The following is an 18653-nucleotide window of genomic DNA, read 5'->3' on the forward strand; positions in this document are numbered from 1 at the left end:
CCAAAGTCATTGCCTCATCTCATTTCTTTCTGAGCCCAGTTCTTTTGACTGGGTTCAATCCTGTGAGGCTTTGGCCTTCTAGTATTTGGAGGACCAAAGAGTTAAAAACCCACAAAGTAAAAATTGCAGGGAGAATTTGCATTGTGTTTTGCTCCAGTGCTCCATTGTTTCCAGAACAGAAGCTGCCAGTGCTAGTTTAGCACTGGATGAACAAATCCACCGAGGGCTGCCATAAAACCAACAGGCAGAGCCTGGTCCGAGGAACTGGACCAGTACTTAACGGTTCTGTTAGCACTTAAAGCTTCTGACTAAGTAGCCAGGACAGTCTAGGTGGACCCAAGAGCCTGAAGTGCTTTTCCTTTTCCCTCTTAAGTGAGATTATAAGCAAAGGTTGAGCTGCAAGGAGCAATGCTTGGTCCTGCTGCTCAGGTGGCCCCTCCAGTGGGACCTCTCGTCCTTTTGCCTTGTGATCTCTGGAGGTTGCCTGCATGCTTGCACACTTGTTGGGTGGCTACAGATCTCTTTCAAAATGCACATAAAGGTGATGTGCCTTAGGAGCCAGGAGGAGTGAAAAGCCTTTGCTGGCACGACTGACTGAACTGCAGTATAATAATAATTTCTAACCCATCCCACTAATTATTGTGAGGGAAGTCACTAATCATCTGCCAGGGATGCTTGAGTTATGCGGGATCACACCTCTGCTTCTTAAAAAATGCTTTGTTGTAATTTATGAATTTAGAAGCGTAACATCTCCTTAGTGCTGAGTCTGCAAGGCGTACCCTCACTGGTGTAAAACGCCATAGCTACACTGACTTTGGTAATGCTATCCTGATTTACATCAGCAAGAGCTGGCTTCCCTGTTCTGTTTAAAATACAGTATTGTCAGGAGAGAAATCAAATCATAGGAGGCTACAAGAGAGAAACAAATTTCAGGGGCAAAAGGTAAAACAGTGGAATCTCTATTCAATTGAAGTGCAAATGCTCCTATTGCTAAACGGTTTCCTGACAGGCAGGGCCAACATTTAATAAATAAAAGGAAGCATAAAGATTCCCAATACACCCACCAGCACTGACTCATGGACTTCAACCGCATTCAGAAAAGATGCATGGTAATAGTTCCCATTTAAACACTATTCACGGCCTTGAAACAATTTGACTAACACATTTCCTCAATGTCTTTCAAGCGCCTCTAATTTATATTCCCCCATTTTATATATATATATATATATATATATATATATATTTTTTTTTTTTTTTTTCTGTGTGCTGGCCTGTTTGCTAACGTTGCCCACAGTCTGTACTGAGTCCCTGCAGGGGCTCGGCTGGGGTGGGCTGGGCAGCACCCAGGGGTTGATCCGAGCAGCCTCTTTTGCTTCTTTTCTGGGAAGTCCCAAACCAGCGATGCAGAAATGCAGCACAGGGACTGGATTGACCCCATAACACCCACCCCACTGACTTGTCACGGAGGCATCTGTACCCCATGGTGGCCCGTGGTGGCCCAGTGTCTGACACTTGTCTGCATGGGACAGTCCATCTGCTTCCCTCCCAGCTGTGCCCAGTAGGGTCCCGTTTCACATCTTTTCTTTTCTCTGCAACATTTGCCTGCAATTCCCCTCCCTCACGCCCATCTCCTATCCAGATGCAGCAGAGTCAAGCCGAGGGCTTGCCACGTGTCTTCCTTTACTCAAGGTACTTTTAACTAAAGGGAACAAATTTGCCTTATGTTATTGTTGAAGCAAATAATAACTGAAGCTTTGGAAGCATCTCCATTATAAATTCACAGCTCTGATCCATGCAGAGTTTATAATAACATTTTACTCAGCTGGCTGCCACAGGGCAGCCACTGCTGCTCTTGGAGATTGTTTCCAGACTCTGCGATGTCTCAGCTGTGTGCGAAGTTACTCTCTCCTTGATCAAGGCTTTCTTTGAAGATTAGGGTCTTGCACAGATATGGAAATGGTTTAGAAAAGGCATGAACAGAAAAAGGAAATGCTATGCTTTCAGTGATTGGGCTAGAGCAGCAGATGAGGTTTTGCTGAGAGAAGCTGCAAAATGGCCATCATGAGCGTCGTGTGAACTCCAAAGGGCTTCTTGGTCTGGAAGTATTTCTGGCCCCAAACTGCTGCTAGAGGAGTGGGTTTCTCCACAACATGCCCTTCTCTGCACTGTGTCTGCCACTGCTGCAGCCTAGACATAAACCCTTTTGCTTGCAGTTGTGGGAACTGTGTTGTTACCTGTGTTTTCAGCCTATACCAGGGATGAAAACAGCAAGAGACTGCTCCCATGCCACGAAGAACAAGCTCTGGCTGGCCACCCAGTTTGGTGTGCATACATTCCCCTAACCTTTAAGCATATTCACTTATTAACGGAGAACAAAATATTTCAAAGAAGAAGGTGGAATCCTAAGAGTCTTCCCTTCTTCACCATGAAAATTTAATCACAAGCATTTTCACTTATTCTCCTTGCTGAAAATACACCAAAAAACCTCTCAGCTTGATAAGGGGAAGAAACTCCGGGCAGCCAGGGGGATAAGGTGAGGGTATACAGTAAAGACATTCAACGCAATTTCAAGCTCTGAGCTCAGCTTGACAAGATGGGATTTTCGGGTGGTTCTTTGCATTGTGATCACTGTGGGTTACACAGCAGTGGAAAGTCAACACCAGCATCAGTGGTGCCTTGACAAATCTGCCTGGCTTTCTGCTTGCAAGTTCTGAATAAGGGACGGTTCATTATGCAAAAGTTCTTGTGTGGCAGCGATGATCTTGTAAATCCCCTGTTCTTCACTTTGATGTGGCTTTAAACTGCAGTTGTGACACTTTACTAGATTAAGTCTAAGGAGTCCTCCCCTGCTTTCAGTCATAGTGTTGGCATTTTGATTTCAAACTGGCTGCTGATGTCAACAAAAGTTAAATTGTTCCATTTTACTTTGTTGAATGTTTTCTGTTTAAGCAGAAAATACATACATATGGATAAGTGCATACTTAGATGCATAAATGCATCCATACACATGCATGTCCAGAAATACTGCTAGGCCTGAAGATGTTTTATAACGTTGCATCAGATAAGGCTGTCAAATGTCATTACAGAGCAATAAAGAGTGATAAATACAGGAACCCTGCTGAAATATCATCTAGCAGGTAAGATGATGTCTTCCTTAAAGTTTCAGCAAAGTGGCATCTGCAGACACACACACATAGCCTAGGGGCCAGGGAGCAGGACAAACACACAAGCTCACACGTTCCCACCAGTGTAACCTCACTGTCATTTCCTTGGTGTCATTTTTTCTCATATCCAAACTGTAAGAAATAAGAATGACTGCAACTTATTAGCCACAAGGGAGTGGGGCTCTTTTTTTCAACACGAAGGTATTCTTTGATCAGGTTGCTCTCTAAACACCAGCGTTCCATCCTAAGTAGTTGATTACAACTTCTTGTTAGATAAGGCCAGGCCTGTCAGAAGATAAAGGCTTTGTCCATCCCAGCATGTATTATCCATTTTGGGAGCAGCGCACGGCATGTGCAGTGCAAGGCCCTACTGATCACAGCAGCCTATTCATGATGCCTTCACTTTCTTGGTAGTCAGTGGGAGCATCCATAGGCATCTTATCCGGGAAGAGATTCAGGGAATGCTGAATGAACCTGGTTAGTTTCTGACTGCGTGTAATTACTGCAGAAGCATTCATTGCCTGGGCTGCTGGTCTCAATAACCGAGTGGGGAGCAAACTCTCAAATGATGATAAACGCATGTTCTCTGGAGGCAAGAAAAGAAACTGAATTTGATACTTGTGGAAATACCTGGAGTGTCTGTGATCTCCTAATCTGGAAGGCAATGGATGGAGGAAAGAAGGGGTAGAGAATATTTACAGTCTTATTTCTCAGAGCCTTTGGACAAGATCCTCTGATGATCTAACGTGTGGAGCAGCCTTTACTGAGGATGTGGTCCACACTGTGTGTTTATTGCTTGATACTAGGAAAGGAACATTTCTCCAGCTTTTTATTTTTATTTTTTATTTTTTTTTTCTGAATAGCTCAGAGGAAAATCTTCTCTCTTCTTCCCTTCTGTTACCAAGAAATTCTCTCCTTCTGAAATGCCTTCTGTACTTCCTGCAGATCAGTTGGCCGATTCCCTACAGTGAAGTGCTACCCACTGCTTCACAGGTAGCTGGCAAATTTCTGGCTCAGAAAGGAGAATCACAGCTTCTGCCTTGAACTGCCAAGCAGGGCAGGACTGGACAGTCCAGGCACCAGTCCTACTTCCAGAGCTCAAAAAGGAGCAGGTCAGGCGCTGATGCTGGCAGTTGCCTTTGGCACGTGAGAGTTTATGAAGGCTTATGGTGGGAGAAACCCAGAATCACTGGCATAGCTCAAAACAAAAATATTCAGGACAACTGCACAGAGAGAGTGGGTAAACAACAGCTTGAAGCACTTGTACTCCCAGGTAGGGAAGGCATGAAATAACAGCAGGCCTCTGGCAGTCCTTTTGGCCTTAGTGAGCTTAAAAGGTGACAAATACATCTTTGCTTTGGCTTCCCACTTACCTTTACGACAGTTACCATGCCTTCGTTGGTGACAGGGTCTGTCCGGATGGTGAAGTGCCCAGAGGGGTCCCCGCTGATGATGCGGTAGATGGCATTCCAGTTGGGGGAGTGAGGCTGGTCCCGGTCCATCACCGTCAAATTTGCAACCACAACCTCCACTCTGTTCTCAGGAACTTCCCCTGAATACTGCAAATAAAAGACAGGAGCGGTCACAGTGGGATCTTTTTGTTGGTCCTCGTGGCTACATCCCCTTAACCAGCACACCAACAAGGATATCAGTCCCATGAAGAGGAACACGGGTGCATGCTGTGAGAAACATGTTCCTTTCTCACCTCTGCTTTGCGTATTGTTTTTCTTTGAATATTTTTCCAAACCTTTTTAATTCTAGCCTCACTTTTTAACCCAAAGGAGAACAAACCTGCTATCACCCAGCCACTGCCCACATTTTAGCAAATGCTTGAAGCAAAACGAAAATGTTCCTGACATTCTCATTAATTTACAGCAATTGGAGAGTTAATTCTCATTAGAGGGTAAAATGGCAGACTAAAATGTGCTGTTTCTATGATGACTATGTCCCTTTAAAACAAGGTATTTTGCCTCACTCAGATTCCCGTCATGGCATTTGCTTTTTCAGCGATTTTATTTCATTTTCTTTCTTTCTTGTACTTGATTTGATTTTTGTCTCATTATTTAAAGTGTTTCTTGTGATTTTGCCACAGCCTTTCCCGGTGCTTAATTCTCTCATTTAGCACTGATTTTCATGGAGCATGTCCAGCTCAGGCATATCCTGATGCATTAGCTGCATTCTTTTCTGCTTTCCAGTCCTTGATTTATCATATGGCTGATCAGGGATCCTGCTCTGCGAATACTTCCAGTGTTTGGGGCTCAGAAGCTGCCAGTAAGACACATTCCCAAATTTTCAAATGTGCTCATCCCTCAACATTGCCTATTATCAGCACTTGCAAATCAACACTCTGATTGACATATGGCAAATTAAACACTGGGGAAACGATGGGAGCGGCTGGCTCTGAGTCTGCAACTGAAAGCCTGGCCCCAAACTGCAGGAGCAGAGCATTTTGAAAATCTGGCCTTTGGTGTGCACAAATGCCAGGTTATGTAAATGATAATAAATCATTCCTTTGTTAGCACAAGGGTCCCTTTCCAGTACTAACCCATACCCATCCTTTGGAGTCCTTCAGCTATGTGTGCTTATATTTAGTATACATTATTGCACTTCTCCAGGAAAAATACTCAATCTGCCCTATGTTAATGTAGATTTAAATTTGCCCTTTAGTGGTATCTTGAATGGCATTTTGCCCTCTTTTCTGGTATGCGCCTGTCCTAAACAAGTTTTTGTTAGTGAATGCAGATGGCATCTCTTTCCAGCCATGCTGAGTGGTGGGGAAGAACAGTGGGAAGCTGCGAGATAATTCTAGTTCCAGCACATGCTACAGTTCTTCTTGTCTCTTCATTTCCCATGATTTCACGGGTTCTTTACCCATTCTCGTGCCCAATTTGGAATCTCTGCAGCACACAGCTTAAGCAGGGGAAAATTTATATGGAAATTTATCAAAAGCCTTTTGAAAAATCCATTAGATTATGTCAGATGTACACTCCTATTACCATTTTTTTTTCTGAATCCTGCTCAACAGAACTCAAGGAGATTAGTTAAGTAGGATTGTCTCTTACTAAATCCACACTAGTTATTGCCTATTACATGAATTTTATGTTGTATGGCATGCCAGCAACGACAAGTTGATGAGCCTCCGGTCTCTTCTAGGAGATGGCAGCACTGCTAACATCAAGGCATCATATTTGTTGCAATTTCAAAAGATTTTAGTACTTTATGCATCTATATCAAATCTCTGACCTTAGGCCACAGTTCTTTATCCACCACTGCTAGGCTTACACCTTGCAGAACCAAACAGGATTAATTCATTAAGAGCAAGCTAAAAGCTCTAAGACACTTAAGAGGACCAGAATTGCAGGCTGCTGAACACCTGTAGTAGATCATAATCCAGGTGTCACCAATGAGTTTGAGTCACCTGGAAAAATACCACACAATTGCCACCAGACCTTAGAGAAGCTTTTTGTAAAAGCCATCACAATACCTGTTTTTGGCCTGTAGCAATGTAGTAAAGACATATTTTAAATATAGGAGATATAAAAAAAATTATAAGTACACAAGGACATCTCAATATAAAGTCTAGAGGAAGATCATAGCCCTCTATAAAGCTTTTCCATTAGTGTAAAGATCAAAATGCTCTGCATATACTGAGGAATCCAGGAGCTGATCCAGTTGCAGTACCTACTAGGCATTAGTTAGTTCTTTTAGTTCTATTCAGTGCTAAGGGTAAATATTGTCTATTATGCTTATAAAGCCAAATATTTTTCTGATGACAACAATACCTACTCTAGAATCAAAAGACCCATCCAAAGCTGTGCAGGTCAAGAAGCAAATACCGGGGAGATGCACCACAAAGAAGAGAACAAATTTTTATCATCTATCATCAGCAGCTACTGGGAATCCAAAACGTAACCCATCTTTCCTCCTGCTAACACTCCCCCACTATCATTAGTGTAAGTAAATGCTGTAACATGCATTGTCCACAATTGTCTTTACCGTTAATAAAATTAAGTAATGACATTAAATTACATTTGCTAAAGGAAGGATGGCAGCTCAGAGCTACCCACACTTCTTTAATATCATTCCCTCCCTACCCTGGAGTAATTTAGGATAATGAACAATACCATCTTTCACTGTGCTGCTTTACAGCATTCCCTCTGCTGTAAGTTTTCTTTCATAAGATTACAATTGATTTTAAATAAAGAGAAGCATATCTATTCAAACAAGGTAAAACAATGGGCAACGCAGGAGCTGCTGGAGTAAACACAAGATTGATAAAACACCACTTGACCTATACTTGTAGCATTTACCCGTATTCCCCTGTAATTCATTTGGCTTCACTTTCAATTGTTGCATTTGAAGTCCTTAATTTCCAGAGTGCTTTTTTAAAGACCATTCGCAAGGATTTCTATGGCTGATTGTTACACACTCTGTTTCCCTTCTGAGATAAGAATTTGTTCTGAGCTTGGTGTGCTTTTAAACTCTTAAATTCTGTAGGGTCTTTTTTGTCCCTTTTACCATAAAAGTATATGCTGGCAAAAGTCTCTCTCATTCCTGTAGAGCTGGCCTGTCTGAACTCATGTCTTGCTGAAAAGGTAATAATTCATTCTGATATTCTGGTTGCATCAGATTCTACTAAAATTGTTTAATTCCTGAGTTTGTCTTTTGTCTCATGCAGTGTTTGACAGCACATAAACACACAGACCAGTATCACTCGGGAAGAGACAGGGATTGATGTGGGGGGACAAATGATGAATTCACACAGTGACTTGACTATGTGCTATAAATCTGGAGCCTGGGTTGTGAAGCCACGCACAGCAGAATAAAACCAATTAGCTCACTGCAGCCACTCCTAGGAAGGTGTTGAATTGAGATGGACGAATACAGCGATAATTCAGGTTTTCTTCTAAAGGGAATTCCTTTTTTTCCAATGTTCATATCTTTTCCTAGCTGTTTTTGATAAAAAGCTGTGAAAGCAATGATTTGTCCATATGAGCAGCTGTGAGAAAGATTTTTTTGTTGTGTTTGCTAATGACGACACAAAATTTGCCATAGGCAGAAGCATGTTATGAAATCTGGATTGCATAGAAGCATAGAGTGTTTTGTCACCTATAGCTATGGATTCACTTAGAAGAATAAGGGCATCTTCATTCTCATATAAGATCCTGAACCCTTTCCTGGACAGCTAAAATTACCACAAAGTGTTACTTCTTTCTGGGTCCCCTGGGTAGAGAGAAGCCCAAATGAGAGGGCACAAGCACACGTGGGCATGTGGCATGGGGTGTCCATCTCTTACTGCCTTCTGCTGCTGGGCCACCCCATAACACAGCAAACCCTGGGGACCTGAGGGACCTTCACAAGGTGCAGCTGGGGAACCCAATGCCCAGAGCTGCATGCCAGGCTGCATTTGCCTACATAAACTGTGATATACTCCCATTGAAGTGTTGGCTTGTGAGCCAAATGTTTACCTTTTCCACATGATATTTAACAAAGATGCTTGAATAGCACGCAAATTAATAAGCCACTGCAGTCTGGTTGCAGCAATCTGTGTAAAATGGAAAAAAAGGCGAAAATCTCCTAATAAATCATTAATTGTGATGTGCCTGCCCAGCTGCAGCACGGAAACAAGCAAATGCCAACCTAATTGATTGCTTCTTATTCCATCTTTATAGGCCTGCATTTTTTATTGTGGGGGTTGAATAAGCCCAGAGGTGTAAAAAACCTCTAGATTGTACTCTGTGTATCTGCCAACTTGATATTTAGATCAATAATCCTCTTTTTTTTTTTTTTTTTTTCCCCTACTCCTACTACTGGTAATTTAGCTTTTCTTCCTAGATGCCTAATTGCTGTTTTCTTAAGCCTTGCTATCAATTCTCTGACCTTTAATTTCCAATATTGTTTGCTGTATGTATGACTGTACTAGGTCTGCAAGCTATCCTGCCCAATCTACGCTGCACAGTCGCATTGGGCTATCAGTTTCCGTGACAGCAATACACTGAACTCCAGGTTCTTGCTCCACCTTGGCCACAGTGCAACAGAGGCAACAAATGCATTTGAAACTCTGTATTCTGAAAAAATTGATCCGATACATACAGTCGACCGTACTTTGCATGCAAATTGATTTTAAAATGCAAATTTCTTAATCACATTTCATTAAAGAACTACTCTTGTGTGCTCGTGAATGATGATCGTCTTCTAAGTACCGAAGTCTGCATGGTTTTCTGAAACAGCCCAGTGTCCAGCTCTGCATTTCGGAGGCAGCAAGCCCCTGTGTTTGCTGTTGATTTTTTCAGGTTCATGCCCACAGCAGACCCTGCACCGCAACATCCCTGGTTCAACTCCATGCTCATTTGGGTCTACTCAAATGAGCATGGGATAGAGCTTAGGGATATGGTTTATGTAGAGCTTAGGGATATGGTTTAGTGGAGGGCTGTTAGCGTTAGGTTGGAGGTTGGACTCGATGACCTTGAGGTCTCTTCCAACCTAGAAAATTCTGTGATTCTGTGATTCTGTGATACTCCACAGTCAATCCACGCACACATAGATAACTTCAGATGAGTTAAATGCCATGTGGCAAATGTTTCTCCAACCGTTATCTATAAAGCCCAACGTGCTCCTGCCAGCTCGCAGTTTTGCTCCACTGGTATGAAGCCCAGCTGTCACAGAGCTCAATCAGAAATGAACTGCCGAGGCTGTAGGCACTGGCTTGTCATGGTCTGGCAGGAGTCAGCCTCATCCAGCCAAGGGCATGACAACCAGCTCACCAACTTTTGGAAGTTCTGCCTTCATTTTCAGCAGTTCATGCCACTAAAATGCCCCCCATGCCAGTAAGGAGCTCTCCAACCTGGGGGAAAGGCTCTGCACATGGTGTGGTAGGGCCAGGCGTGTTTACCAAAAGGTTCTACAAGAACACTGGATGACAGATCTTAAAAAAGAAGAACAAAAAGAGTTAGAAACACAAAAGTGAGCCCTAAACTTCACACTTCTAATGTGATCCTATGATGGGGTGCAGACAGCATCCACTTGGTGCCTGTAGCTGACAACAACCACTGGCTTTGGGCTTTTTCTTTAAAGGTGTTATTTTTTCGAAATCATGAGTAATGACTAATTTTGAATTAAATTACAAGATTTACTCTTTAAATATGAAGACAATGCAATAACAGAGGAGAAGAAAGCAATATCCTTTCTTTCAGAAGCAGCAGATGAAAACCCTCTCATTTCAGCATCTCCGGCATGAGGAACGAACGTGCAGGTCTAGCTTTCACCTTGGTTCAAAGACTCTTCGAGTACATGCCAGGAGTTCAGAGACAAGAGCACGCAATAGTAAAAGGATATTAAAAAAAAAAAGTTCGCATGTCTGACAATGAGCACTAATTTTCTTCATTATCAGATGTTACATTCTTGTGACAGTCTGAAAAGATGCCAGAGAAATGATGACACAAGACACTACTCTGCTGCAAGATAGCCATTTCCAGATAAATATATCTTATGGAATGAGGCTCAAAGTTTGCATAGAAATTTAGATATTTTATAAAAATGCATTACAACACAAAGGAGCTTTTTACAACATTCTTATGAAAGGTTTAAAAAGAGATTAAAATTAAGTCCTTGGAAAGGCATATAGCCTTGTCAAGGAAAAAAAAAAAAGTACATTAACCCCGTGTAGGAAAGTTGTACTTTATCTGTATTTCAAAGGCTGTAAAGAACCACTTTAATCAACCTACTTGACTTTGGGGACTTGCATGTCTCACTGAAACTCATGAAATCTGGCATAGTGTGGTTTCCAGAACACAAAAGCCTTTAATCTGTAACCCAGCACTCTTGTACATTCAAATCCTGATACTATCTCCTTGTTAGGAAGAAAAATTGTGAATTTATCCAAAATGGGATCTCAACTCATCTAAATGATGTAGCCTTTGCAACAGTGACCTTTAACAATGGTTATACTCAACCATAAAAGATTTTATCATCTCAGGAGCCAATGGAAACAGTATATGTTAAAATTCTGATCTGATAGCACAGCCTTTTATTTTCTAGTTTTAGACAAGAATACTTTGAACATTTAATTTGCTTTCTTGCCTAACATACCTTTGTTTCTTGCCTACAGAATGAACAGTAAGAAAAGGTAGCTGATACCTTTCTGCAGACTATTTGATTGTCAGGTGTAATTAGCAATGCTATCTTTTAAATAAAGGCATAGATTTTAAAGCAGCTGGAACTGCCTACAAAAGGCGCATTCTTAAAGAAATGCATGCATTCATATAATAAAACATTTTTGCACAGATACATCAGTGCTTTACAACAGCTGGCAGCCCTATGCTTCCCTTTAGCAACAGCATTGTAGGCTAAGTGAGTTGCCCTTGTCTCACGAGTCCTAAATCTGGTGCTGGAGTGCCTGCACTGGGTTGGGATCCTGAGAACATTGTGAAATCATGTGCTACTTGACAAGTCCATTTGGTCAGCCCAGATCAGTCTTTTGGTCTCCCCATTGTGTTGTGTCGTAGCTCTGTGATACCTATTGAGCTATGGAGAAGCTTCAAGATAGGAGGGCTGGCAGTGAACCCTGTGAATGGTGGGCACCATGTGGGGGATGAGCTGGATAACCAGCACTGCTCTTCCCCAGTCTCTGCAACGTGTTGGCTTCAATGGAGGAACCTGAACATACTTCAGATGTATGAGAAGAGACTTACAGCCACACAGGGCTAGCCAGCGTGCTCAACTCCCTGTGCTTGCAGTTAGGCATGTAACTATGAACACTTCTGAAGTGACCTGATGGTCATTTGTGTCCAAATTTCCTGCCTGTGTAAGTTCTGTAAAATAAAAAATTTCCTTAAAAGCAAGTGAAATTGTTTAATCTGTAGAAATGTCAGGTCTCAAATGTCTTTCTCTTTCTTCAAAGCCCAAAGCAGAAAATAACTGCACTGTTTTGAACAAAACCTTGAAAATGCATTTTTCCCAATTTACATGTGAACCAGACTGACAAAAATGGCGTGACAGCATTAAGCTCCTAAGTGAGCAAAATGTACTTCACAGGCCTGACCTGTATTTTTTGGTGAAATGTGTATAGAAGAGAATGTTTTAATTCAGGGCCTTTTAATGAAGTTTCATAAAGAAAGTCCTTAAGCTGATAAATCTGGTTTAGGATTTTCTTATTAACTGCCCACTTCATAATAAAATAATGAGTTTTTAATTTAAATTTTTTTTAAATTAAATTTAATTTTTTCAAATTTTAGGGCATATAAAAGCTGCTCTTGTGCCTTTGGGATCTGAAGATGGATAGTCGGGAGAGAGAGAATTTTGAGAGTACTGAAACTGAATTTTTTATGCACACTATAATCCTGGTATTGAGATTTTTAACAAGTTTCCTGCGTAGCACAGCTCAGCCAGACTGCATGATGACTTCAGCTCAAACCTTCTCCGCGTTACAATTGAAATCTCTGTTGTTTCCAGATTAGTCTCAGAATTAGCATACCAAGGATTTTTTTATTTTTTTATTTTTTTTTATTTTTACTTTTTAATGACTAGTGTTGAACTCCACAATCAGGTGCTGCAAAACCCACAAGAGCTGGTCATAAACAAGGTTCCTGATCAGACACAGCATCCTTGTAGGAGACAGGCATAGAAGAATGGGTTTTATTTTAGAAGTGCTACTACTCTGGTTTAAAGTTGTGACTTCCTCAGCTGATGCCATGATGGTCTTTATATTATTACTGCTGAGTGAAATGTAAAGGCACTGCCTATCAGTGGGGCTGAGAGCTTCTGCTTGCAGGGAGATTTGTGGGTCCCCCGTCTGCACCCCTGTGCCGTGCTTTCTAGGGAAAGGTGGCCAGGAGGGGAGGATGCGCTATGCTCTGGTCAGCCCTGTGGTCTGGAAGGCAGCAGGTCGGAGCACACCCTGAAATGCACCATCTCTGTGCTGCAGGGGTTGCTGAAGGGTCCCCACAGTTTGCAGACAAGAGCAGACAGATGCAGCAGCAGCACAGCCCCCGAGTCGCTAAAATCAGGCAGAAACAACAGAAAAATGCATGCCCGCCTGCTTAAAGTAATTCAGAGCACAGAATGAAAACTAAATTAAATGCTGTGCAATTCATCAGACTTGCTATGAGAAAGAGACTTCTTGCTGGAAAAGAAGGGAGAGCTACAGGGAAGTCAAAGTGTGTGTAACAGAGAAAAGGAAAGCAGTGAGAAATGGGAGGGTGGTGGGTCCTTGTAAAATTAGGAAGGAAAACATTGTTTCTTCTCTGTTATTTTTTTGGCAATTAAAACATTCCTGCACAAAGCAGGAACAGTTTGAAAAACTCCATGATGCTCAAAAAACTGTGGGAAATCTTTCAAACTTCCTCTCTGTTTTTAATTCTCGCTGCAGTCTGTGTTCTGACCCTTTCTTCTACGGCTGGAAAGTGTTAAGGCATCCTGGACAGTTAGAAATATTTGATAAGAGAAAACTCACAGCACTGCCAAATCCTGTGCTAAATCTCTCTCTTTTTTTTTTTTTCTTTTTTTTTTTTTTTGTATGTCACTAAAGATTTCAGAACCAAAACGTGCTTAATGAAATTCCAGATACATATCCTCTTAAAATGACACCCCTTGGAAGCAACTGTTTTTAAGGCAACAGAACACTGAGGAATTAAAAACCTGCCGACCCAAACAAGTTAGCAACTCCAGAAGGGGATTTATTTTAGCTCCTCGCAATGACGGAGTTACAAAACACGTTTAAATTTCTCAGACCTGCATCAGTGCCTGCGACGGTGTGTGCTTTTAAGATAATGAAATAATCCATTTCCAACGGGTATTTGCCTGGGACACCTGGCAGACACGGAGGTGTACCTGGCAGGGCTGGCTGCACGTCCTGCCTGACCAGGACCCCTGGAGCTGGCTGGCTGCACTCGGGCAGCCAAATTGTGCCCTCTGATTCCAGGGATGGGCTCAGGAAGAGAATTAGGATTTGGGTATTCATCCAAAAACAGAAAGAGGTACAGAGTCTATGAAAGATCCTTCCGATCTGAGAAAGATGTTTCAGATAGATTTTAGAGAAAAAAAATTGCTGGTACAGGTAGATATGGGAGCATTAATGTCTGATTTTCTCCTTGAGGTTTAGCTTGACTGATGCATGTGAATGGTCTCTAATCAACGTGTACCTACCAGGCAATGGAGAACACAGGGATTTCCATCACAGCACAGCACAGAGCAGGAAGGGTGGGTGATTTTCTGCAGAGATGTCGCTTGACCCTGTGGATTATGTCATGCACGTAATGCCTGGTACAGAAAGCATGGCCTGGGGGTGCGGTCTCCACCTTTCTGCTCCAGACCCCACACACATTAAACAGGGAGGGAGAAGGAGGAGAGAAGTGACGGCTGAATGAGACACCCCACCAGGAGATACAGCTCTGCCAGGTGCTGCAAATGAAGGGGCTCATGACAGATGGGTGACGGGAAGGGAGAACTGATCTGTGGTGTCACACCGCATGGTTGGGGGTGCTGTTGCGAGCGTACAGCTCCTGCCTGTGTTTTGACAACATTAACCTGACCATACGAAGCAGCAAAACAGCAGGCAGGAGGCTCAAACATCCAAACAAATTATTACATATTACCATGCTGCTGCTGATGGATATGCATGCGCTGCTCTTCCCATTAACAACAGCTTCCTACAAGAACCACAAGGAAAGGAGAGTGCAGAGCCATACATTACAGGTGGGAATATATTTACGAGGTATGTAGGCACAGAGACTGTGCCGTAATTTCTGGATTTTGACCACTTACGTGCTGGGGAGCAAAAAATGAGCAGCGCCGTGGGCTCAGCCCCCTGGTGCTGCTGTAGCTGTAATTGGCTGAGATTGTGCTCTCTTGTACAGAGAGCAGAGGTGGCATTATTCTTGATTTTACACCAAGCAGTACATGTGTCCAATTTGAGAGAGACCAATAGAGCGTTTTTTTAATATTCCTTTTTTTTTTTTTTTTTTTTTTGACAGAAAATTGAAATCTGTAATGAAACTATCGTCCCCATTTTTTAACTCACTGGTCGTTGGCAATTTAAACTCCAAGGTCTGAAAAATTCATTACTACTAACTTCCATCAAGGGTGTTCCTGAAACCAAAATTACTTAATCAACTCAATTTAGCTTCTTGTGTAGACCTAATTCAGAAAAACTTTATCTTCTTGAATTGTTATTGCAATTAATTTCCCCCCCTTCTTTTTCTGCAGCAGACGACATTTCAGTAATTAGATATTTTATAAAAATGAGTTATTCATTCAGGGTAGCTTCACTTTTATATTTGATTAATCATATTACCACTGAGGTCTGGGGCTTGTCTCCAAGGAAAGTTTAATGACCTCATTTTAATCCTTCTTTTAACCACCAGGCAGGTATCAATGAAGAGAAATAAAATTATATTCTTTTTTCTTTTTCCTTTTTCTTTCTTTCTTTCTTCATTTTTTTTTTTTTTTTTCAATCTTAAGATTACATTGGATGTTTTTTTCTGTGTGACTGACCCATTTACAAGGAAGAATCTATCTGATTTCAGTCAGATTCAGGACAGAATCAGGCTAAACAGAGCCTTGAACTATGCCTTAAGAACTAATGCTCAGTGTAATGGAGAGGAACCAGAACTGTTTCACCAAATGGCAGTTGGTTTCAAGTACTGTAGATGATTAATCTGGTGATAATTTGAAAATGAATGTACTGAAAGGAAATAAACAAAACAGAAGCCATTGTAAATTTAGGTTTTGATTAATGGCGTCTATTAGTTAGAGACTTCTATCAAGGAGACCACGTTCTTTTAATAAATGCATATATACCCCCACAATGTAATGGAATAATTCACATAACTGCAATTTATTTGGGAGCAGGGACTTGGGTTTCATTGATGACTGTTCACATTATATCAGTGTCTATCTATGCTTTGAACCTAGCTATGTGTATATTTATCACTGTGTATTTGTATACGTACATCTTTGTACCTATCTATCCATCCTGTAGACTACCCTAAGTAGTCTTAACATTATTTCAATCCCTTCTGTCATATGCTACGCTGATGAAATCACTGAAGAGGCTGATGCTCTTTTCATTAAGACACGGGGAATTACTGTTTTCTCATAAAGTGAGAACTGACTTTCATTATAGATGAAAGGTGAGAAAATAAAGAGCAGAAGTTGAGTATCCACAAGGGGGTATGTGGCATGGTTTGTTTTCCAGAGCAAGGCACTGAAAAGGCCTCCAGGAACCTCAGGAGGGTAGAAGGCACCAGAAGTCCTCTGCCCTAGCACCCCTGGACCCACCCAAGGGTGCTCAGCCCCAGCAGCCCCAGCTTGCACCTGTGCAGAAATCTGAGCAAGAATGAGGGGTGAGGTTTCAACAGGACAAACTACCAGGTTTCCTGACACCACCCCAAGGAACTGTGCCAAGCTGTAAAACCTGCACCCTGAGGTGAGGCTCTCCTTCGGTCCTTATCAGAGTGAAAACTGTGTGGCCATCACAGCTCCTGGGCGCTGATGGGACGGCTTTGCGGTTTAGGTTGGGACTCATATCCCAAGGCTGGTTGATTCAAAAGGCAGGTCATGCTGTCAGCAATTTTCACCACAGCGTTACTGCTTTCCTGACCAAGGCTAAGCTGCCTGTCTGTGGCAGTGAAGCCTCCAGATGTTAGCGTAGTGAGTCCTGGGTAAGGCTGAGACAAGAATCATAAAATCATAGAATCAGACAGGAAGAAAGAACAATTTTTGTTTTTCTGTTTGTTACTGCTACCTCTTGACCCAACATCCTTATTCTAATTCATTGTTTTATGACAATAAGCAATGGCTTTCATCAGGACTCGAAATGTAATGAGAGGCAGAAAGCCCATTTCAATTTATGAACACCGAATTCTTATTTAGGAGAAGCAAACTGATTTCTAGTTTTTAGACTTCACTGACTATGTATTTAATTGAAATGCACACAGAATTAGGTAGATACTCATGTACTCAAATGCTACTGGGCATATTGGATTCACTTGAATATAATAATTTATTTCAGTTAGAAGATGACAGTTCTATAACAGCCCAAGCTTTACTGTGTAGTTCGGCTGAGCTTTGTTTTGATTGGAAAATAGCAAGCAAACGGCAGTCACCTGGGATTTTCCATGAAAGCACAATTGATTTTTAACAATAAATCCTGTCTGCAGGACCATACTGAACTCCTTTTAGCTGTAAAACAACACAGTCCTGTTAAATTTTCTCACTGTGGTATTAGGTCTTTCCCCTTGCCAGCCATGACCTGTGCTGTTCACCTTGATTTCTGGCTCTTGTGACAACTGCCTCTAAATTATGCCATGGGCATTTTAATGATTTTAAAATACTGTGGCGTGCAGGCTAATCTATATTCAAATGTCACCGAATGGCACAGGTGTAACGACAAGCACTGTGTGAGCTGAAGGGGCAGAGGCACTGGGTCCCTGCCACACCGGCAGCATTAGTCCTTGTGCTGGGAAATTGGTGTGTGGTGCTCAGGATTGAAACCCTTGATCTTTTCCAGATCTGGACATGTTCCCAGGCTGTGGGAGGTAGTTAACTGTCCGAGTCCACTGATTTTCCCTGCATCGGGTATGTTAAGACCTCTCTTTAGGATGCTGCTTGGTCCATTTTGGACCATCCTGGTCTGTTCTTCTTTCCGTGGGAACCTACTGAAATCCCGTTCCTGCTGGATTCTCCCTTCACAGCAGAAGATTAATTTGTGAAACACTAGCATGCATGTAAAAGGGATTTCTCATAATGCTCACATGTACCGAATGCTTCCTGGTACATCTGGCTATAAATGTGCTTAGGAAACCCCAAACCACTAGCAGGCTTACTCGGCTTCCTGTTCTGGTTTCCTGTGGCCGTTTCATATTAGTTCTCCAAACTAGGGCTATTTGCATTTTTGCACTGTAGCCATTTGAAAATCAATATTTTTTAGCCTGAATGAAAAACTGAGGGGTTTCTCTGGCACTTGCTATTTCTGAAGTCACTGTTAGAGACAGAGCTCAGCAGGATTCAACTCAGGGAGCTGGAGACCAGGTGAAGCATTTTCTCAATTCTTTGCCACTTGAAAAGAAGTCATCACATTTTTACAGCTCAAGTCAGCATTTTCTGCAATATTGGACAGTGTTGCTCTTTCTCTGTTTGATGCATGGTTTTATTTTGTCTTCAGTGTTAACATGAGAAGAAATACACATAGAGGAAGGAATGAGATTTTGGCTTGCTTTTGTTTGCTTTTCCAGAATTTTGGCAAGTTTGCAGAGCAGAACTCTTGTTTAAGACACTGAAAATCTCATCTGAATTATGATATACAAATCTGGTCAAAAGAAAGAAATCTGAGCAGAATCTGGTGCACAGCAGGGTTGCTGTGATAACCACGGGAATGGAAAGCTGTGATGTAAAATGGGTCTTGAGGAGCGTGGCTTGTTTATCATCACAAAATACTGTCCGCTGGTGTATCAGGGTGGAGATGGAAGAAAATGGGAAGGAAACATCGAAATG

The 18653-nt window shown here is 42.0% G+C and overlaps 1 protein-coding gene across 8 annotated transcripts in view; it reads right to left on the reverse strand.

The window, feature by feature from the left end:
- Nucleotides 1–18653, reverse strand: part of CDH4 (cadherin 4) — a 663903-nt gene that overhangs the window by 17383 nt on the left and 627867 nt on the right. For all 8 annotated transcript variants that reach the window (XM_084537932.1, XM_084537933.1, XM_084537931.1 and 5 more), the window contains one exon: nucleotides 4538–4723. In XM_084537932.1, the coding sequence (XP_084394058.1) occupies nucleotides 4538–4723 (186 nt within the window). The remainder of the gene's footprint in view (nucleotides 1–4537; nucleotides 4724–18653) is intronic.

Source organism: Aythya ferina (assembly GCF_964211825.1).
Source record: "Aythya ferina genome assembly, chromosome: 16".
Classification (NCBI taxonomy): Eukaryota; Metazoa; Chordata; class Aves; order Anseriformes; family Anatidae; genus Aythya; species Aythya ferina.